At 39.4% G+C, this 23,117-nt stretch overlaps 2 protein-coding genes across 2 annotated transcripts; both read left to right on the top strand.

Moving 5' to 3' along the window:
* Positions 1 to 3,499: 3,499 nt before the first annotated feature.
* LOC124252581 (olfactory receptor 18-like) lies at positions 3,500 to 4,456 on the top strand. The gene has a single exon (XM_046686249.1). It carries the CDS (start codon positions 3,569 to 3,571, stop codon positions 4,454 to 4,456), a length of 888 nt encoding a protein of 295 aa, XP_046542205.1. The 5' UTR covers positions 3,500 to 3,568.
* Positions 4,457 to 15,730: 11,274 nt separating this feature from the next.
* LOC124225655 (putative gustatory receptor clone PTE01) lies at positions 15,731 to 17,805 on the top strand. Its single transcript, XM_046638298.1, has 2 exons — positions 15,731 to 15,737; positions 16,775 to 17,805. Exons 1-2 carry the CDS (start codon positions 15,731 to 15,733, stop codon positions 17,803 to 17,805), a joined length of 1,038 nt encoding a protein of 345 aa, XP_046494254.1.
* The last annotated feature ends 5,312 nt before the right edge of the window (positions 17,806 to 23,117 follow it).

Raw genomic sequence — 23,117 nt, forward strand, 5'->3', positions numbered from 1 at the left:
CCCTTCAATCTGAGTCTGTGTTTGTCTTTGGGGCTGAGGTGTGTTTCCTGGAGGCAGCATGTTGTTGGGTCTTGTTCTTTGATTCATCCTGCCACTCTGTGTCTTTTGATTGGAGAGTTCAATCCATTTACATTTAGAGTGATTATTGAAATGTGGGGGCCTACCGCTGCCATTTTATGTCTTGTTTTCCAGTTCTCTTCAATTTCCTTTGTTTCTCGTCCCACGGTTTAATCTGTTCTGATGGAGAGCTGCTATCTCTGTTGTTGTCCTTCTACTTTTCTCCTTTGCTCTTGGTTTTGTAGCCTCTTTCCTTTTTTTGATTTTTCAGGAATGAGGGTTTTCCTGAGCATTTCTTGAAGAGGAGGTTTTGTGGCAATGAACTCCCTTAATTTTTGTTTATCTGGGAAAGTTTATTTCTCCACCGTATTTGAAGGATATTTTCACTGGGTAGAGAATTCTCAGCTGCAGGTTTTTGTCCTTCAGATTTTTGAATATATCATTCCACTCTCTTCTAGCCTGTAAAGTTTCTGCTGAGAAATCTGCTGATAGCCTGATGGGGGTTCCTTTGTAGGTTAATTTCTTCTGCCTGGCTGCCCTTAGTATTTTCTTCTTGTCGTTGACTTTTGCTAGCTTCACTACTATATGCCTTGGGGTTGGTCTACTTGCATTGATAAAGTTTGGAGATCTATTGTCTTCTGTCACATGACGTTCCATCTTTCTCCCCAGGTTTGGGAAGTTCTCAGCCATTATTTCTTTGAATAGGCTTTCTGCCCCCTTCTTCCTCTCTTCTTCCTCTGGTATACCTATAATCCTTAGGTTGCATCTCCTAATTGTGTCAGATAATTCTTGGAGAGTTTCTTCATTTCTTTTTAGTCTTAGTTCTCTCTCCTCCTCTGCCTGCAGCATTTCTATATTTCTATCTTCCAAATTGCTAATTCTTTCCTCCATATTATCGGCCCTACTGTTCAGTGCATCTAGATTTTTCTTAATCTCCTCTATTGTGTTCTTCATTTCCCGTATTTCTGTTTGGTTCTTCTTTGTAGTATCGAACTCTTTTGTGACAAAGCTCCTGAACTCATTGAGTTGTCTATCTGAATTCTCTTTTAACTCATTGAGTTTTTTAATGATGGCTGTTTTGAAGTCATCATCATTTAGGTTATATATTTCATTGTCTTTGGGATTGTTTTCTGTGTGTTTGTCATTTTCCTTCTTTTCTGGAGATTTAATATATTTTTTCATATTGCTTGATGGTGTAGATTTGTGCCTCCACATAGAGACAGAGTTTAGTTACTGCTTCCACTTGTTTCTACTGGTGTGGTGGAGGAACAGCTGTTTATACTGCACCAACCAGGGACCCTATCACCTGTTGCTAACTGGGCCTGGGCCTCCTCCCAGTCACAGTGATCCTGTGGGTTCCCTCTTCAGCTGTGGGGGCCATCACAAGGGGGCTTCAGGCTGCTGGTGCCTACTGTTGCAGACCACCTAGACGAGCTCCCTCCTTAGGGTCTGCAGTGGTGTTATGGGCTTTCCCAGTGGCCAGGGGAAGGATCACTTATATTTGCAGCTCTGTCACTGTCGGCGCCCACAAAATCTCACTTGTCCACTATGGGTCACAGCAGAGCTATGGGCATCTTCTGCAGTCTGTGGTTAGCTCACCTAGCTATGCTACTTTTGTCCCAGGTCTTCCAGCCTTGTGGTTGCCAGGTGGGTGCTCTCTACTAGTGCTGTGCAGAGGCTATCGCTGAGGCTGCTGTGAGACTGTAGAGTTTCCCCCTGGGCCACAGAGCCAGGTCGCTGGAACTCCCACCCAGCCCCAGTCCTCTCCTCTAGGATCTCAGGGAGCCCTTTGCCCTATCAGGGGGATAGCCGGAGACCTTGAGTTCAGTGGCAGCTGGCCGGCTGCTGCCCTGCCTGGGATTCTCCTCTTCAGGATCCTCCTGGCATTGTGGATGCTGGCCGGGGCCTCTCTGCTAATGGCAGGCAGGGACTTTGCCTGCTGCCCAGACGGAAATCTGGAGTTTCCCACCCGGGCCGTGGAGCTGGCCGCTGGAGTTCCACCCAGCCCCAGTCCTCTCCCAGGAGATCTCCAGTAGTCCCAAGCCCCTCCCGGGCGAAAGCCCGGGCAGTGGAGCCAGCGGTGGCAGCTGGTGGGCCACCACGCCATTTGGGATTCCCTCCGGGAGCCTCCCCAGCGTTGTGGATGCTGGGCGGGGCCTCTCCGCTAATGGCAGGTAGAGACTTTGCCTGTTGCCCAGACGGAACTCCAGAGTTTCCTTCCCGGGCTGCAGAGCTGGCTGCTGGAGCTCCACCGAGCCCCAGTCCTCTCCCAGGAGATTTCCGGTAGTCCCGAGCCCCTCCCAGGCGAAAGCCTAGTCAGTGGAGCTGGCGGCGGCATCTGGTGGGCCGCTGCGCCATTTAGGATTCTCTCTGGGAGCCTTCCGGTGTTGTGGATGCTAGGCGGGGCCTCTCCGCTAATGGCAGGTAGGGGTTTTCCCTGCCACCTCCAGTGTGTAACTCTGGAGCTTCCCTCTGGGCTTAGGTGTAATTGCAGTGGGTTTAGGTAGGGCTCTGGTCACCTGTTCCCACCGTTGCTCCTCTGGTGTGTGCTCCCTCCTGCCCTTGGTGTGTGGCAATGTTCTGGGGGCATCCGCTGGAAGAAAGCCGCTTGCAGGTACTACGCTGTTTGGGGGTCGGGGTCGGAGAGTTTTCACCTATCTCCACCTCCTCCCGGAGGGAAGTACATCCGCCTTCTGATGTATAGCAGCGTGGGTCTCTCAGGTGTCCTGAGATGCTATATGGATATACTTTGTTAAGTGATGAATGTCCAATTAGTTGTAGATTCGAAGGGGGAGAGACAAAGAAGACTACTCACACCGCCATCTTGGATCTTCTCCTCTTCAAAAGACTTTTAAAGACAACCCACATTTTGCAAGCACGTATTTGCATGAAGGAGAGATATCAGAAAACCAAAGAATGATGAAAACCCAGAAGATAACTGGCACATTAAAGAAAGACTCTCTGATTATGCATGTTTGACTTTAATTTAGAATCCAGATATTGCAGTTCTAGAAATTATAAGGTTTATTAATATTCCAAAAAAGAGAATTTCTTGCATTCTATCTGAAAATAAATAAGCTTACTTCTAAGTGTCCTTTAATTAGCATGATTTTTTTTTCTTAGAGGAGAAGAATACTTCTTGTTCAATATATTTCTATTAAAAAGTGGGTTATATTTTATGGTTTTCATGCAATTGCTATCTCTAAATGTCCTTGTTCCTATAACATTCTTCAGGTGAGTGTCTCTAAAGTAAAGTGTGTATAGATAGAGATGAATGACACAGAAACCAGTGAGGAAACAGTTCTAAGAAAATTGGATTTGAGGTACTGAGAAATACTGTGAAGGTCCTGGGGTATGTGACCACACAAGTGAATTGCTTGAATCCAAAATATAAACATAGTGCTGGGTGTCCATTTACTTGTTTCCCTTTTTCCAAATCTCTCTTATTTTTCAAAGGTGTCCAAGCTACATAGAATCACAAAACTTTACATGTGTCTCAGAATTCTTCCTCATGGGACTCTCAGATGATCCAGAACTGCAGCCTTTGCTCTTTGGGCTGTTCCTGTCCATGTACCTGGTCACCATGTTGGGGAACCTGCTCATCATCCTGGTGGTCAGCTCTGACTGCCACCTCCACACTCCCATGTACTTCTTCCTCTCCAACCTGTCCTTGGCTGACATTGGTTTCACCACCACCACAATCCCCAAGATGATGGTAGACATCCAAACTCACAGCAAAGTCATCTCCTATGTGGGCTGCGTGACTCAGATGTCTATTGTTACTCTTTTTGGATGTTTGGACAGTCTACTCCTGACTGTGATGGCCTATGACCGGTTTGTGGCCATCTGTCATCCCCTGCACTACTCAGTCATCATGAACACACGTCTCTGTGGCCTGCTGGTTTTAGTGTCTTTTTTCATCAGTCTTTTGTACTGCCAGCTGCACAGTTTGATGGTGTCACAACTTACCTTCCCAATGCGTGTGGAAATCCCTCATTTCTTCTGTGACCCTTCTCAGCTATTCAACCTTGCCTGTTCTGACACCTCCAGTAATAACGTATTAATCTATTTTATGGGTGCTATCCTTGGTGGTGGCCCACTCATAGGGATCCTTTCCTCTTATATTCGAATTGTTTCCACCACTCTGAGAGTCTCATCAACAGGTGTGAAGTACAAAGCCTTCTCTACCTGTGGATCTCACCTGTCAGTGGTTTGCTTATTTTATGGAACAGCCCTTGGGGTGTACCTCAGTTCTGCTGTTTCACATTCTCCCAGGAAGGGTGCTGTGGCCTCAGTCATGTATACTGTGGTCACCCCCATGCTGAACCCCTTCATCTATAGCCTAAGGAATGGAGACATGAAGAGGGCCATGCAGAAGTTCCTCAGAAGAACAGCCTAATCGCAATACCTGTGCCATCTTTTGCACTTGTATGGTTTGGAAAAGCATGTAAAACCAAACACCTGGAGTTCAAAATCCTGGCCATTTGCTGTCATAAGTTTTGTATCTATCATGCCTTTCAACGCTCTCAATCTTTCGTATCTGAAGATTGCTTCATTTCCTACATCTGTAGTGGGACTGAGGGAGTATTGCGAGATCCCATCTTCGTTATAATCAGTGCGTGATTGAATCACATTATAGTTCTAGAGCATTCTGTGTTTCCCATCCTTCTCCCAGGCATCCTGGAGAAATAAATGTACAATGCTTTGCTTTTAAATAATTACAATCCTCAACTCTTTAAAAAATTCATGTCTGTTGTCCATGCAACTTTTGTATCTTTCAGACCTGTTTATGCATGCTATGTGTGATGATGCATGTAACTGGTCTTCAAATTTGGCTTCATATAGGGGTCACTGGGAGGTCTTTAAAAGTATTGATGACTGCTTCTCACCACAGATTATAATTGAATTAGACTGAGGTGTAGCCTTAGCATGAGGATTTGAAAATCACGCCAGTTTGTTCTCATTTATAACCAAGGTTATGAACTACTGATATAACCATATGTTTTGTTCAGAAAGGACTAGTATGTATGGATCTTCTACTACTCATGAGCAGTTAATGAAGTTCTTAAAGTCCTGCTAGCTCACAAGAGGGATGATATGAAAAAGTTCACCCTCACAGCAGACATCGTGGTTGTTTACACCATTCTTGATATTTATTTACATATATTCTGCTTCCATGCTACATAACTAATCATCTGTGCTGGTTTAAAAGATATTTTCACCTTACTCCAAACTCACCCTTCTATACTTTTCTTGAGCAAAGCATAGCTATTTCCTTTCACCAGTAACAGTATCTTTATGCCTTTACTTTGGAGCTCTTCTTTCTTTTCTCTTGTCCTGACATTCTGTTTTTGGGCTCTGATCTCTGTCCACTATAAGGGTATCTATCTTTCCTTTAGGGATGTTGGACAGAGTTTCTGAGGCAGGGAGCTGGGGCTCTCTGAAAACCTGCCTACTACCTACTTTAATTTCCTTGGCCTTCTGCCACTAAGCTTAATCATCTACCAACTTCACTGATCAGGAACTTTGATACTGGAGAAGAAAACACTCTGTACAGATGATGAACCCCTACCAGCCAGTGAAAAGCAATACTTCCCACTAGAAATGAATAAATTAGGGTTTTGATTCCTTGGTTTTCATGAACTGAAATGAGATAATTTTGATATGATCTACTCTGGAACAATGAATAGGCTTTGTCTCCATTTCTGAAAACCTAAGTCATGGGCAAAAGCCCTTGGAATTTGCCAAGGTAATTGTCACTATTAATTTTATGTGTCAACTTAGCTGAGCCACGGTGCCCAGAGAGTTGGTCAAACATTACTCTGGATGTTTTTGTGTTAAGTGTTTTTTGGCTGAGATGAAAATTTACAGCAGTGGACTTTGAATAAAGCAGATGACTCTCTATAATGTGGATGATCCTTCTGGAATCAGTTGAAGGCCTAATAAAACAAAGACTGACCTACTAGAGGAAGAAGAAATCCTGTTTATGGACTGCCTGTGGACTTGGACTGCCCTGTTCCCTGAATCTTAGCCTGTTTGCTTACCCTGAAAAATTTGGACTTGCCAAGCCTCCACAATCACACAAGCCAATTTCTTAAAATAAGTCTCTCTGTAGATAAATAAACGCATATCCTCTTGTTTCTGATTGTCTGGAAAACCCAAACTAATACAGTAATGTTGTCTGTGACATCTCACTTTATAGTTTCCTCAGAGGTTATGCTTACTTTTTCCTGTTTAAACTTCAACATTTAGAATGAGTGCTACTAATTGATTAACACTACAAATGTGGGGGGAGCCTCAATGGAAATATGCCAAAAAGGGCCACAGTAACTATGTATCATATCCTTGATATGAAAGCTACATAACAGATAATAGAGAGGGTATGGGATTTTAAAACAAAACTCCACCCAAATCTCAGCAAAAATTTGAAACCCGCGGCAACTCAGTGCACTTCAGATACCTCGTCAGTGAAAAGTCACCTATGGAATAAAGAAAAACATTTGCAAACCATATGCCTGATAATTGGTTAATTTCCAAAATATGTAAGAAACTCCTACAACTCAATAGCAAAAAAAAGTAATAACCTGATTAAACAATGGGGGAAGGATTTAATTAGAGATTTTTCCAAATAAAACATACAAATGGCTAACAGGTATATGAAAAAGTGCTAAAGATCACTATTCATCAGAGAAATGCAAATCAAAACCACACTGAGATATCACAGTCTTGTCAGGATAGCTACTATATAAAAAACAAAAGGCAACAAGTGTTGGCAAGGATGTGAAGAAATTGGAACCCTTGCACACTGTTGATGTAAATAGAAAATGTAGTAGCCACTATGGAAAAAAAATATGGAGGTTCCTTAGAAAATTAAAAATAGAACTAGCATATTATCCAGCAACTGCATTTCTTGATATTTACCTCCCAAAATATTGAAATCAAGATCTCAAAGAGATAGTAGCACTCCTATGCTTATTGCAGCACTATTCACAATGGCCAAGACATGAAAACAACCTAAATAACCATTGAGAGATAAAGGGATAAAAAACTGTTAGATATATCTATATCTATATCTATATCTATATCTATATCTATATTTATCTATATATATCTATATAGATAGATATATAGACTTACCAGGTCTATATATGCCTATATAGATGGATTACACACACACACACACACATATATATATATATATATGGATTACACATATATGTATGTATCACACACACACACATACACACACACACACATATATGTATATATAATGGAATACTATTCACCCTGAAAAGAGAAGGAATTCCTGCCATTTGCAACAACACGGATGAACCTTAAGGGTATTATGCTAAGTGAAATATACCAATCACATAAAGACAAATACTGCATGATGTGTCTAAAATACTTAAGCAGTGCAGCTGGGAGTCCAAAAGGCTGATCAAAAAGACACCAGAACCAGCAAGCTACAGACGAATGGGTTCATCATGACCAGGTAGTGCAGGGGATAAGAAAAAATAGCTACAAATCGATCATAGGCCATCAAAAAGAGCCATGCAGAGATGACTCAGCCAACAATCTAATATCAGTACCTGTGCCATCCATTAGAAGTGAAAGTTGGGAAATGCAGCAAAACTAAATATCTAGACCTGAAAATCCTATATCTCTTATCACATAGTTTTGTAGCTTTCATGGCTTTCACTGCTCTCATTTTGTAATATCTGACTATTGCTTCTTTTGGTATGTCTTTAGTGGTACTGAAGGAGTATTCTGGGATCCTTTGCATATCATAATCACTGCATGACTGAATCTTGTTATATCTATTGAGCCTTCTGTAGTTTATTATTGATGACCCAGGCATCCCAGAAAGATGAACAACTCTTTTTCATATAGTAAAAACTTACATCATTCCCATATAAATTTCTCCTTTATCAAATCCGTTTACACAACTTATGTGTGAGGATGCGTGTTACTGGTTCTCAGCCTTTGGTTTTATTGAAATCACCTGGAAAGCTAAAAAATACTGACAACTGGATCTCACCACCAGAGATTCTGATTTAATAGGACTGGGATGTGGCCTGAGCATTAGGATTTTTAAACACCGCCAGGTGGCTCTGTTGTGAAGCCAACATTGAGAACTACTGATCTAAGCCAGATCTTTCATTCAAAGATAACCTGTATGTCTTGGGTCCTAAGTGCTCATGGGCAAATGCCAAAGATCCTAAAGAGATCAGAGCTCCAAAAGAGAAGATAAAAAAAATCTGCTGTAGCAGTAGCAGTGTGTTTTCCCCATGATTCCTGATAATGTTCCTTCAAATATCTTCCCTCTCTCTACACCATACAGCTGGGCATTTGTGCTGATTATGAAGCTATTGTCTCTCTGCGCCAAACTCACACTTCTATACTTTGCTTTGTGGTGCTGGGGTGGGCCTCTTGAAATCACATCCATTACCTCACATAATTACCATTTTGTTGTTGTTGATATTATGGTGAGAACATGAACTCTACTCTGATAGAAACTTTCAAGTACACAATACAGTATTGTTAACTATCGTCACCAGGATGTATGTTAGGTCCCTGGGACTTATTCATCTTAAAACTGAAAGTTTGTACCCTTTGACCAACATCTCCCCATTTCCACCACCCCTCAGCCCCTGACAATCACTAATCCACTCTCTGTTTCTATGAGCTCAATGTTTTTAGATTTCACATACAAGCGAGATTGTACAGTATTAGCCTTTCTCCATCTGACTTATTTCAGAAAAATGGTCTCAAGATCCACCCATGTCATAACAAATGGCAGGATAGCTTGTTTTTCATAGATGAATAATATTCCACTCTGTGTGTGTGTGTGTGTGTGTGCGCGTGTGTGTGTATGACCTGAATTTTCAAGTTCTAAGAGAACAAAGTCCTTATATAAGATGAAGCCTGTGTGGTGGGCAGTATTTGAGATGCTCCCAATGGTTCCTAACTCGTTTTTTCATGCCTTTGTGTGTTTCCTTCACAATAAGCATTAGAGGAACATAATGACTCACTTCTGACAATGAGAATGTGGAAGAAATGTTGGCTAGTCACTTCTGGGAATAGAATGAAAAAAAGTGTTTTTCTTTTTACTGCATCTATATCTTTCTCTCTCTTGCTCACATTGATGGAACCCAGCTGCCATGCTGTGAGCTACCCCATCAAGAAGTCCATATGTGAAGGAACTGAGGGAATTCTCTCACTGATAGCCTGCAAATGCATGAATCCTACAGCCTATGAGTGAGCTTGAAAGTGGCCTTCTGCCAATCAAGCCTGGGGATGACTAAACTCTTAGCCAACACCTTGATTGCAACCTTCTAAGAGTTCCTCTGACGTTTTTAAGTAAAGTATCAGTTGCCAAATAAATATGTAAAAATCAATAGTTTTGCAATATGTCAATGTAGTTCAATTAGCTAAAAAATTTAAAATTCGTCTCATTCAAATTAGCAAAAACAAAAAAAAATCCTGTAAATCTCCAACATATAAAATGCCAACCCAAACAAGAGCTAAGGAAATGAAAATAATTTTTCCTTAGAAACAAATATTTACTGAGAAAATGGAATAGTATCACATCCTTGTTATGGAAGAAATAATTCTGCATATATTTCATGATTAATAAAATGGACAGATATCAAAATCATACACTGGGTTGTTAAGTTGAGTAGTTGGAATTTTATGTTAAAATCCTGCAACTTAGAAGCAGAAGCAAGGAGTACAGGCAAACTTTCTCCTGAGGAGAGGAAGGACCCAGATCTTTCCAAGGACATTCACTCGTCTCTGATTCTTCTTCCAATAATATTAGCAAGTCCTCAGAGATTGGGATAATGTGGCAAAACTTCCTAATTATGATCTCTGTTCATTGAATCCCCAAGGTGATGCAATTGTAAATAAATGGTCATACAATTATAAATGAAAAGATAAAGGACTCCAGCACTTTAGTTTGCTAATTCTATTATTGTGCCTCTGTGCCTGTGTCTCCTCCCTCGATGGGCATCTGCCTCAGAAGGTCTCAGCATGAGTCTGTCTTCCTGCCAGTCCTGAGGAGGGATCCTGAGCCTTCATTACACACCAGACAGGAGAAGGGTAGTGAATCCATACTCCTTGGTCATGCTCCAGCAGAGATGCAGCCCATCTCAGTAAGTGCTGTGGGAGACAGTGATTGGGGGAGGGACAGTTTGAGGCATTATTTCCTCTTCAAGAAAACAAACATGACAGTTGCAATAGACAGATGAGAGGGCACCAATATACAAAATTTCATATCAGACACCTATGAAGTTTATGTTCTTGGTTCTGGTGGGGGTGTGAGAACTCTATTTCAGAGTTCTGCTTCCAGTCTCACTGGTTTTGGTTCTGGTTGGCATCTCCCCCACTGTAGCAGCTAATGGGTCTCTTTAAACTTTCCCCTATGCACTCCAAAATTATCATGAAGGTGATGACGATGATGAGGAGGAGGGTGACATTAACCAAACATCATGTTTATTGAGAGCTTCGTAAGTGATGTGCTCTGAGGGCTGTGTTCTATATATTTTATTTGATTTCATCTGCATAATCTTTCCCAAATTATAATGCATAATTATTATTATTTCATGTAAGAATAAAGGAGCACAGTATTTTATATAACTTGTAGCAGATCATAAGTTAGCAAGAGTTGCAGTCACGATTGAATCTGGGCTGACTCTAGCTAGACTCAGGGTGTCTGGCCAGTCTTCTCCTCTGCCAACCCAAACAGTCATTTTGTTACCTGTCACAGACACAGGTTCTTTACCCACCACACAAGAAGGGCCAAATAACAACTGGAACACCAGGCTTATGGCAAGGGAAGAGGTTTTTCTTTCAGGTGCTATCAGCTGGCAGATGAGAGTGAGCCCTCAAATGTATCTTTTTTCCCCTGAAAGATGGGAGGCCTTAGGTTTTAAAGGTCGTGAGGAATGCAACTGATTGTAGGGAGTGGGTAGCCTGTGGCCTTGCTAGTTGGTGTTTTCACATCAGCCTGTGTTAGGCCTTGTGAGGCCGCTTGCAGCAAGGAGAATGGCAAGATAAGGGAATCTGGAGGTGGATGTCCTTGGTTGTCTGCCTCTGTGGTGGATGGTGGATTCTGGTGCCAGGAAGCCAAAGAATAAGCAGAGAAAGGGGATGAGTGCTTTGATTGTAAATCCTGTATATGCTGGGTTTAATGTAGGGGAATGGATTTCAGGGCCGGTATCAATTTCAGTTCCCTGTCAGTCCTGGAAGAGACCCCCTGTTTACTATGCTCTTCCCTGTAGTGGTTTCTGGCAGACCACAATGGAGAGTAGTAGGCAGTGCTTGCTGCATCAACTATAGGAAAAATGGGTGAGATCACAGGCAATGATCATAGAGTGTTGGCACAGAATAATTCAGGGTAGATCTCTCTCTCTCTTGCTCCTTGTCCTGGATTTCACTTCAACTGCCTACTTGCTCCTCCATTCTTATAATCAGCCTACTAAACCAAAGAAGGAGATATAAAGTCATAGTCTTGAGGTCCATTCCCACTCAGGAAACTGAAACAGTTAAAAAAATGTGTGTCGTATGTATCTGTGGTTAAGAACTCTGTACCTCTGCTTAAAACTTTCAGAAAGTCTGGGGCTGGCCCCGTGGCTGAGTGGTTAAGTTTGCGGGCTCTGCTGCAGGCGGCCCAGTGTTTCATTGGTTTGAATCCTGGGCGCCGACATGACACTGCTCATCAACCCACGCTGAGGCAGCATCCCACATGCCACAACTAGAAGGACCCACAACGAAGAATATACAACTATGTACCGGGGGGCTTTGGGGAGAAAAAGGAAAAAAACTTTCAGAAATTCTGGAAACAATGATGATGAGTGCACGAGACTCAGAGACTGACAATTTAATTTTGAATCCTGTCTGCTCCTCTTATTATTAGTGTGTTATGAAGCAAATTCTTAGTATCTGTGAAACTTACAATTGTTTTCTGAGTTGGTTCCTAGCTGATACAACTCCAGGAAATAAGGATTAAACAAGGAATGAATGCTGTCTCTGTGATAAACATGTGTTGAATGCGTAAAGTAAGGATAAAATAAATTTTAGATATTTTATTACTAATAATGATAAGGCTAATTCTCATGTCATTTGACTTAAATGTCCGGTGACCTGAGGTTATGGTTTTCCTACCTCCCTGACAGGACACTTTATTTTTGTTTACACAACTACATCCTTAGTATATGGAAAGAAACGAGTGAGTGTCATTTACTTCTGATTCCGCAGAGCTTGTACCTTTTTGGCACAGAAGAACTATCATAAAGTGTGGGCAATATGGCTTCCACACATTTGACCATTTCATACCAGTGTTTTCATCCTTTTCAGGAATGTCCCCAGGGGCTGGAGAGAAGATAAATTAGTGCTTGTTTACATCTATATCAGGAACTTCTTAGGGGACCTACTATTTTTCATTTAATATAGTATCTACAGCATTCAATTGTTGCAAAACCACTGCAGAGACTTTTATAAATTTGAAAGAAAAAAGAGGAGGAAATGAAGGAGGCAGTAAATCATATTGCATGGTCTGAGACATTTTAGGATTTCATGTCATTCCCTGCTCCAGGGCACTGAGACAGGAGAGGCTTTGACCTCGCTGCCATATAATGCATAAAATATCATTAATTTTTTTGGATTGTATTTCATTACTAAACACACTATTCCAATAATTATTGAATTTTTTAATTAAAAAATTGACCAAATATTTATTAAGTTTCAAACTTCCTTTAGGTGTCACACATGTTCAAGAGATGGGTGTTACACTCTCCATTTCCAGGAGGGAACAAAAGTGCAGAGAGCAGGAAAGTATATACACTCCACATATAGTGGGTGAAAGGCTCAGGACTCAAGCATCAATCTCCTTGTTTTTGCATTAGGTCTCTGTTACCTCCATTGTAGCCAATGAGTAATTCTTTTCAAACCGAGTTTGATACCAAATGAGCAAATGGAGGCAGAAGAATTGATTCCTACTCTTTTGGTTCAGTGAGTCCAGCTGTGAATTATGGGAATGAGTCAGTGTTTTCTAGGGGCAATAAGGGCATTAAAGTGGTGGATTATAGGGGCTTCTATGAATAGTCATGCACTTTACAGTCAGTTTTGAAATCTAAGATTGAAAATATTTTCTATACAAAGTGAAAGTTTGATATGGATCTGCCATGGAATGATTATCATAAGACAGACTTCAAGGATATTTGTAAATTTATACCTCATCACTAGTGAATATAGTTGATAGGAAATGCTTTTTGTAGTGGGACAACAAATATAGGTAATTATTAGTAAAATTGAACATGCACTGATTGTTATAAGTTGAAAAACTAATCCCCTCTCACCTATTATATACAAATTCTCACTTGTGTGATATGGAGAAAGGCATAAAAAGTTTCCCAGGATTGTTTTAAGAAGAAAATGATGTAAATAATATATATAAAATATATGTAAAGACTTAATATATAAATAAAATAATTTAAATTATAAATACATTATTACCTTTAAATATATATAGGAAATTTCTTGAATTTATATTACAATATGTAAGTATAAACTTAAACACTGAAAAAAATGACATCCTCCCTCACATAGTAATGTGCATCAGTAAAATGTTTGGAGTAGTTGTATGTACTTCACAAAGAGAATCAAACCCCATGCCGTGGTAAACAAGTAGGTTTCAGAGGCAAAACGTCTAGTACACTGTTTGGGTAAGTTTTTAAGAAAACTGTTTAGGGATACATTAGTCAATATTGACTTTACAGAAACATTGACAAGAAAATATACTCATCAAATTTATGACACTAGTTGCCTTTGGGGACAAGTATGCAGAAGAATGAATCAAGCTAAGATACCAAGAAAAGTCAAATTTTATCAGTAATGTTTCAAATCTCTAACTGATATGAGATCTAAAGCAAATATTATTACATGTTTATATTTTTAATAAATGTAGTTGGTATTGATGATATTAATAATAGGTAATATTAATGAAGTATTTTCTAAAGTTTGGGCAATACTGGAAAGGAGTGTTTCTCAACCACAGCTGCACATTAGGATGACCAAGAACCTCACGTGCAGAGATCCTGAATAAAGTGGTTGTAGTCTGAGGCCAGGATATCCACATATTTTTAAATAACCACAGGTAAATGTGTCATTCAACTGGAACTGAAAGCCACTGACCTAAGCAATTTGAGTGATTCTTTTTTTTTTTTTTAACTTTTTTGGCAAGGAAGATTAGCCCTGAGCTAACATCTGCTGCCAATCCTCCTCTTTTTGCTGAGGAAGATTGGCCCTGTGCTAACATCTGTGCCCATCTTACTCTATTTTATATGTAGGATACCAGCCACAGCATGGCTTGATGAGTGGTGCATAGGTCTGTGCCGGGGATCCGAACTGGCAAAATCCTGGCCTATGAAGCAGAGCACACAAACTTAACCACTATGCCACCAGGCCAGCCCCACAATTTGAGTGATTTTTAAAATCTTTCTTACAATATTCCTATTAGGTAGGATCAATTATTATCCCAATTTTACAGATGAGGAAAGTGCCCTGAGACATTTATATTGTTCTATTTTGCATTTTTTTCAATTAAGTCATATTGTGACCTGCCAAAATAATAAACCTGCATTACCTCCAGGTAGCTGAGGTAAGAGAATTGCAATCCCTGTATCAGGAAGGATTAACATGAAAATCTGTTAACTGGACATAAGAAGGCTGGGTCTTAAACCTGACCATGGGACCTCCCCTGGTGCTGAACTCCTCAACTGTAAATAAGAGGGCTTATGAACAGAAACACAAGACCATCAAGTATCTGAAAAGGGACTCAATATCACTAATCATCAGGGGAATGAAAATCAAAATCACAATGAGATATTACCTCACCCCTGTTAAAATGGCTATGATAAAAAAAAAAAGAAGCAAGTGTTGATGAGGATGTGGAGAAAATAGTGCACTGTTGGTGGAAATGAATATTGGTATAGCCATTACAGAATACAGTATGGAGCTTCATCAAAAAGTTAAAAATTATTGCTAATTAAAGTGGAACTAGCATATAATCCAGCAACCCCACTGCTGGGTGTATATCTGAAATGAAATCAGTATCTCAAAGAGATATCTGCACTCCCACATTCATTGCAGTAGTGTTCACAATAGCCAAGATATAAAAACAACCGAAGTGTCTGTTGACAGATGAATGGATAAAGAAAATGTGTGTGTGTATATATATATATATATATATATATATATATATTTACATGTGTATACATGTATATACATATATACATGAACAAACACACACACACTAAAATGTTATTAAGCCATAAAAAGAAGTAATTGCTGCCATTTGTGACAACATGGATGGACCTGGAGGGCATTATGTTTATTGAATTATGCTGGACATAGAAAGACGAATACTGTATGATCTCACTTATATGTGGAATATAAGAAATTTGAACTCATAGAACCAGGGTGTAAAACTGTGCTTGTCAGGGGCTAGGGGTGGGTGGGAGATGTTGGTCAAAGGATACAAACTGTAAGTTGTAAGATGAATAAGTTATGGGGATCTAATGTACAGCATGGTGACTATAGTTTATAATATTGTATTGAATACTTAACGTCTGTTAAGAGAGTAAATCTCAGGTGTTCTCTCCACACATAAAAGATGGCAAGTATGTGCGGTGATGGATGTGTTAATTACCTTGGTTGTGACAATGATTTAATATAAATCATGATTTAATATTAAATATTATATTTAAGATTAAATATTAAATATAAATCATCACATTGTACATATTAAAAAATATCTTCATGCTGTACAACATAAAGATATACGATTTTTATTTGTCAATCATACCTCACTAAAGCTAGCACAAAAGGCAAAAAACAACGAAGCAGTATTATCACGCCACTACAGAATAGAATCCATAAAAGAGAAAAGAGTAGTCTCATACACTGGACGTTTTACTGAGGTGGGATGGGGTTGATACAAATAATCCTGTCTGTAATAAACAATTTCAAGAGTTTTTCTTAAGTTTTATTTTTGTTTACTCACTGAAAGATGCTCTGTACACTAATGTGACATATTCTCAGTCATCAATGCTGTATAATTATGTGCAATTAACTAAACCATGCTTATAAAAATTTGAAGTCCACCAAAGCCGAAGATGAAAATTACATACTAAACAACTTTCAAAAGAAAATCCTTATATTTGATCACTTATTTTCATGAAGGAGGGAAGACAGCAAAGTCAGAATGATAAAACTCATGATGATAACTATCACATAAATTTTTTTCTAAGAATATTCAACTGTAATTTAGAATCCAGATTATGCAGTGTTGCCTTTTCTAGAATGTTTTTATAAATATTCTAAGTGAGGGGAATATCTAGCACTGTATTTGGATAAAATAAGGTATATTTAACTACCTCTTAATTGCTTTAAAGTGATTTTTTTTCCTTAAAAGGGGAAGGGCATCTGTTATTCTATATTTTTTCTTAAAGAAGTAGGCTATAGTTTATTGTGATCATGGATTTGTTACCTCAAATATTCCTGCTACTCTGATACTCTTTGTTTGAATTTCTCTAAAGTAAGTGTGTGTATAAAGAGGTGAATAACACAGAAATCAATGAAGAGACAGTTTTGAGAAGATAAGATTTGTCATACAGAGAAATATTGCTTAAGGTACTGGGGTTCATAACCTCACAAGTGAACTGCTTGAATCCAAAATATGGACACACCGCTGGATGTTCATTTACTTGTTTCCTTTTTTCCAACCCTCCTTTCTTTTTCTACAGATGTCTAAGCTACAGAGAACCAAAAAATGTAACAAGTGTCTCAGAATTCTTCCTCGTGGGATTCTCAGATGATCAAGAACTGCAGCCTTTGCTCTTTGGGCTGTTCCTGTCTGTGTACCTGGTTGCCATCTTTGGGAACCTGCTCATCATCCTGGTTGTCAGCTGTGACTCCCACCTTCACACTCCCATGTACTTCTTCCTCTCCAACCTGTCCTTGGTTGACATTGGTTTCATCTCCACCACAGTCCCCAAGATGATTGTGGACATCCAAACTCAAAACAGAGTCATCTCTTATGTGGGCTGCCTGACGCAGATGTATTTTTTTGTCCATTTTGCATGTATGGATGATATGCTTCTGACTGTGATGGCCTATGACCGGTTTGTGGCCATCTGTCACCCTCTGCACTACTCAGTCATCATGAGCCCACGCCTCTGTGGCTTCTTAGTTTTGGCGTCTTTTTTAATTGGCCTTTTGGACTCCCAGCTGCACAATTTGATTGTTTTACAACTTACCTGCTTCAAGGATGTGGACATTTCTAATATCTTCTGTGGCCCTTCTCAATTCCTCAGCCTTGCCTGTTCTGATACTCTCTCCAATAACATAGCCATATATATTTTTGGTGCCATTTTTGGTTTTCTCCCTTTCTCAGGCATCTCTTTTTCTTACTATAAAATTATTTCCTCTATTCGGAGAGTTCCATCAACAGGTGGGAAGTATAAAGCCTTCTCCACATGTGGCACTCACCTGTCAGTTGTTTGCTTATTTTATGGAACAGGCTTTGGCATTTACTTTGGATCAGCATTTTCACCTTCTCTCTGGAAGGATGTGGTGTCCTCAATCATGTGCACAACAGTCACCCCCATGCTGAACCCCTTCATTTACAGCCTGAGGAACAGGGACATCAAGAATGCCCTGTGGAGACTCTATAGCAGACCAATCTAATCTCAGTATGTGTGCCCTTTCTGGCATGTGGGTTGGAAAAATCAGCCAAACCAAGCATGTAGACCAGCCAATACTGCTTCCTTGGTCATATTATCTTTTCAGCCTCATGGTTTTCATTCCTATCCATGTTTCATATATGGAAACTGCTTCTTTTGATTGTTCTTTAATTGAGTTGGGGTAGTATTCTGGGATCCTTTGTGCATCACAATAAATGCATGAGAGGTTTTCCTCAATGACCCCGGTATCCAGGTGAAATGCACAACTCTCTTGTCATATGTTTAAATTTTACGTCCTTTATTATGGTTCTTGTGTTTTTTCCATATGAATTTTGCATCTGTCAAATCTATTTATTCAGGTAATGTCTGAGGGTGCTGTTCATTGGATCTCAACCATGGATTTTATTGGAATCTCTTGGGGAGTTTTATAAATACTGATGACCTGGTCTCATCACCAGAGACTCTGATTTAGTGGGGCTGGAGTGTCTCTAGGTATGAAGATTTTTAAAGCATCTGAGATGGTTCAGTTGTGAGTTTCTGTAGAGATCAAGCTCAAAGGGGCAAGTTATGACAGAGCTTATTCTTGCTTCAGATAATGTGGTTTTCTTCAAATACCTTGCCCTTTAACACTGTAGGATTTTCATTTGTGCTGGTTATTAAACTATTGTCTCTCTCTTCCAAACTCACCCGCTGTACTTATCTTTATGATGCTAGGGTGGGACTCTGAAATCACAACTCTATTTTCCATCTGGCTTTCTCGTTATGTATATTTAATAACTGTCAGTAGATTTCACTACACTCTAAGGTTAAGTTCACTACTCTCTTTACTCCCCTAAGCCATTGGTATTTATTGGCTTTCATCCGGCACCACATCGTTCCATTTTTGCCTTTGTCCTCCAGTAACTATTTAACCAACTCCCTGTACTCAATTCTCTTCATTGAAATAATTACCTTGGTTTATTTTTTCTTGACAGAACCCTGAATAATAAATCATAACATAAGGGGAAAGATGTATTATGAATTGAGTGAAATTGGAATATTGCAAAATGAGCTCATAAAATAATAGGGGATTACATATATATCTTTGTACAACTGAGATTTAGTTACTGATATATCACCAGTCGATGTGTGGCTCTAATGGTGTCTGAGGATTATTAAATCACAAATTTCATCATAAATAAAGTAAACTTTGTCTTTTTTTACTTTACCCTATTCAGCAAAGGTCCATGTTGTCAGTAAAGGTGAACTGTTTCCTTTCGCTAGTAGTAGCTTGGTTAGGACTTCACCTTGTTACCATGCTTCCTTGACTTCTGTCATGGTAACTCAGTCTTTGGGGTCCATTTGTGTTCTTCAAAATGCCTATCCATCTTTCCTTAGAGATGTAACACTGTTTTTGGGTAGAAATCTTGGTTCTCTCAAAACCTGTACAACAACTAGTTGAATTTACTCTGCCTTTTACCTCTAAGGTAATCACCTACCAAATTCATTGATAAGCAAATTTCATGTTGGAGAAAGGAATGAACTTGGCAGATGATGAAGCCATAGCAGCTGTGGGAAGACATCACTCAATTAAAATTATTACATTTCTATATTTGCATTTCCATTTATGCAAGCATATGTGATAGCCAAAGGACCATGATAAGTGGTAAAATGTGTTGCCTTTTGATGTCAAAGTTAGACTCTTCCCATAGGTAGTACTTTGTACTTCTTTTTTATGTTTAGATTTAGATATAGAAGAGTGCCAATGATGGATTAACAGGAAATGTGGTGTGACAATACTTGATTAGAATAGGAAATGCAGATAATCAAAAGAATGTGGGGTATGAAGATAGTCCACAGCCAAGATATTGGCTCAAAAATTAGAAACCTTTAACAACTCAAAGTTCCTTTCTGAGTCTCTAAGTCCTCAGCAGCCAACTAAGTACAATAGTACATGTCTTCCAAGGCCATGCAATAATTATACATAATTGTGTCATTTGTGTCATGCACAAATGAGTCAAATGGTAGTTTATGTTCAAATGCTAAATGCTATTGTAACATTAAGGAAGTTAATTTAAATAACATTCCAGTAATTCATAAATAACCTGATGTCACAAACTGTGTGACTTAGAGTACAATATATAATATTTCTATTTAAATGTCTCACCTGTAGAGTTATGATAACAAGAGCACTTAACTGAGGCTGGTTAAGAAGATGCAATCAAATGGACCGAATAGAACACTATTTAGTATATTATAGTGGATCAATAAGGGCAAACTATCATAATCAATAATTAAGAGGCCATTGTATAGTGTCAATATATGGGCTTTGTAGGCTGAAATTTGATTTACAACATCAGCTCCTCTAAGTACACTGGGATATATATTTTTTTAACTCTTGTGGCCTCTAATCCTTCATTTTTAATGATATTTCACTGAGAGCACTCTAGGATTAAACAAACAATATGCACATGCTAAGAACTAAGTAAATATAGATATCATTATCATCATCATCTACTCTAAGATTGATGTATTTCTTTTTTAAACTTTACTGAGATATAATTGGCATATAACATTGTGTAAGTTTAAGATGTACAATGTGTTGACTTGATACACTTATACATTGCAAAGTGATTGCCATCATAGGGTTAGCTAACACCTCCACCATGTCACAAAATTATCATTTCTTTTTTGTGGTGAGAACATTTAAAATCTACTCTGTTAACAACTTTCAAGTACATAACAGAGTATTGTTTACTACTATGACCATGCTGTACATTAGATTCCCTGAACTTATTCAACTTATAACTGGAAGTTTGTACCTTGGACTAACATCTCTTCATTTTCCCACCCCCACCCCATAGTGGCCACCATTCTACTCTCTGTTTCTATCAGTTTATCTTTTTTAAATTCCACATATAATAGATATCATGCAGTATTTATCTTTGTCTGACTTATTTCACTTAGCATAATGCCCTCAAGTTCCATTGATTTTTTTCACGAATGGCAGGATTTGCTTCTTTCTGTCGACGAAAATAATCCATAACCAATCTATAAATTAAAATTTGGGTGAGTTTATTCTGAGCTTAAATCTGAGGATTATAACCCAGGAGAGTCTTTCCTCAAAGGAACAGAGCACTCCAAAGAAGTGGGGGTATACAGGGTGGTTATATACCCTCAAAGAGTATGTTTCACATATGATTGAAATGTCCCTTTTACAATAGTCATGAGACTGCTCTGTCAGCACAGTGATTGATGGACACGGCAGATAGGTCTGCTGTTTCAGTGAACACCGTGGAGTGGCAGGTGTGTTGCCTCGGGCTGGGGGGAGGGGGTCACAGATGAGCACTGCAATCCGTTCCCAGCCTAAAGAAAGATGCTTAATCTTTAAGGAGATGCCAATGTTGGGAGGGGGAGAGAAGTTGCACCTTTATCTCAAGGGCCTTTGCTCTTGCCATAGGGAATCTCTAAAGCAGATATACAATGCATGCTCAACGGCCTCGGTCAGGCCCTTGTGGAAAGACAAGGTCAGGCCGAATTAGGTTTACACAAAATGGCTTCCTCACATACTCCAATATATCCTATTACTTGCCATGTTTATTTGTCATTTCTCACAGCTGAATAAGACTCCGTTGTATACATATGCAACACATCCTCATTATCCATTTATGTGTTGACAGACATTTAGGTTGTTTCCATATTTTGGCTATTGTGACTAGTGCTGCAATGAACATGGGAGTGCAGATATTTCTTCAATGTCTTGTTTTCATTTCCTCTGCATATACACCCAGAGATGGGATTGCTAAATCATGGTATTTCTGTTTAATTTTTTGAGGCACCTACATGCTATTTTCCATAGTATTTGCACCACTGTATATTCCCACCAACAGCGCACAAGAGTTTCCTTTCCTTCATATCCTCACCAACACTTATCTTGTGTCTTTGAAGATAGCCATTCAAATAGGTTTGAGCTGATATCTCACTGTGGTTCTGCTTTGAATTTCCTTAGTGATGAGAAATGTTGAACACCTTTCATACACCAGTTAGCCATTTGTTAGTTTTTGGAAAACTGTGTGTTCAGGTCCTCTACCCAGTCTTTTGCATCAGGTTGTTTTGCTACTGGGTTGAATGAGTTCTTTATCTATTTTGAATATTAACCCCTTATCAGATATATGATTTGTAAATATGTTCTTACATTCTGTAGGTTGCTTTTTTATTTTGTTGATTGTTTCTTTTACTATGTAGAGCCTTTTTAGTTTGATGTCTTCTCACTTATTTGTTTTTCCTTTGTTGCTTGTGCCTTTGGTGTCATATCCAGGAGATCACTGTCAGATCAAAGTCAAGTAATTTTTTCCCTATTTTTTCTTCTAGGAGTTTTATGGTTTCAGGTCTTATGTTTAAGTCTTTAACTCATTTTCAGTTCATTTTTTGTGAGTAGTGTAAGATAAGGGTCCAATTTTATTCTTCTGCATGTGGTTATGCAGTTTTCCCAGCACCATTTATTGAAGAGACTATTCGTTCCCTATTGAGTGTTCTTAGCTTCCTTGTCAAATATTAGTGAACTGTACATGCAGGGGTTTATTTCTGGGCTCTTGATTCTGTACCATTGGTCTCTGTGTCTACTTCTGTGCCAGAATCATACCCACTAGTGGCTTGTATTTGTAGTCCTGCTCTTCTTCCTTGTTTCTAGTTGTGTCTATATGTATAACCTTTGCTATTCTCTTGGTGGGGTGAAAGTGAGGCAGGTCCTTTGCACAGGGCACTGAAAGGCTGGAGAAGCTGGCACTCTCCCTTTCCCAATGAGGGGATTTCTTGCTAGTTGGATAGACTCCTCTTGGTGCTGAGTAGTGCTGCGCTCCGTGATGGCATGATGCATCTTCCTGCCAGTCCTGAGGACAAAACCTCAAACCTCATCATTCACCAGGCAGCAGACCACAGTGGATCCAAACTTGAAGGTCATGACTCAGCAGAGATACAGCACAGACCAGTGATTACCCAGGGAGATGGAGGATGGAAGAGGGATTGTGGAGGATCTTATTCCCTTGTTATCATGACAAGCAAGTTAATGGAGATAGCCAGATGGGAGGGCATCAATATGAAAAATTTCAGCTCAGAGGCCAATGAAATTTATGTTCTGTTTTCTGTTGGTGATTTCAGAACTCTCATTCAGAGTTCTGCTCTCCTCAACCAACATTTCTAGCTTCCATAGGCATTGCTCACACCAGAGCAGGAAATGAACCTTCCAAATCATTCTCTAAGCACTCCAAAATGATCATGATCGTGATGGTCATGAGGAGAATAACCATAATATCATGAAACCTTATTGAGGGTTTCCTG

The sequence above is a fragment of the Equus quagga genome, chromosome 14, assembly GCF_021613505.1.
Source record: "Equus quagga isolate Etosha38 chromosome 14, UCLA_HA_Equagga_1.0, whole genome shotgun sequence".
Classification (NCBI taxonomy): domain Eukaryota; kingdom Metazoa; phylum Chordata; class Mammalia; order Perissodactyla; family Equidae; genus Equus; species Equus quagga.

Coding starts and splice junctions, on each gene's coding strand:
- LOC124252581 (XM_046686249.1), top strand. CDS start 3,569: ATGGGACTCTCAGATGATCCAGAACTGCAGCCTTTGCTCTTTGGGCTG.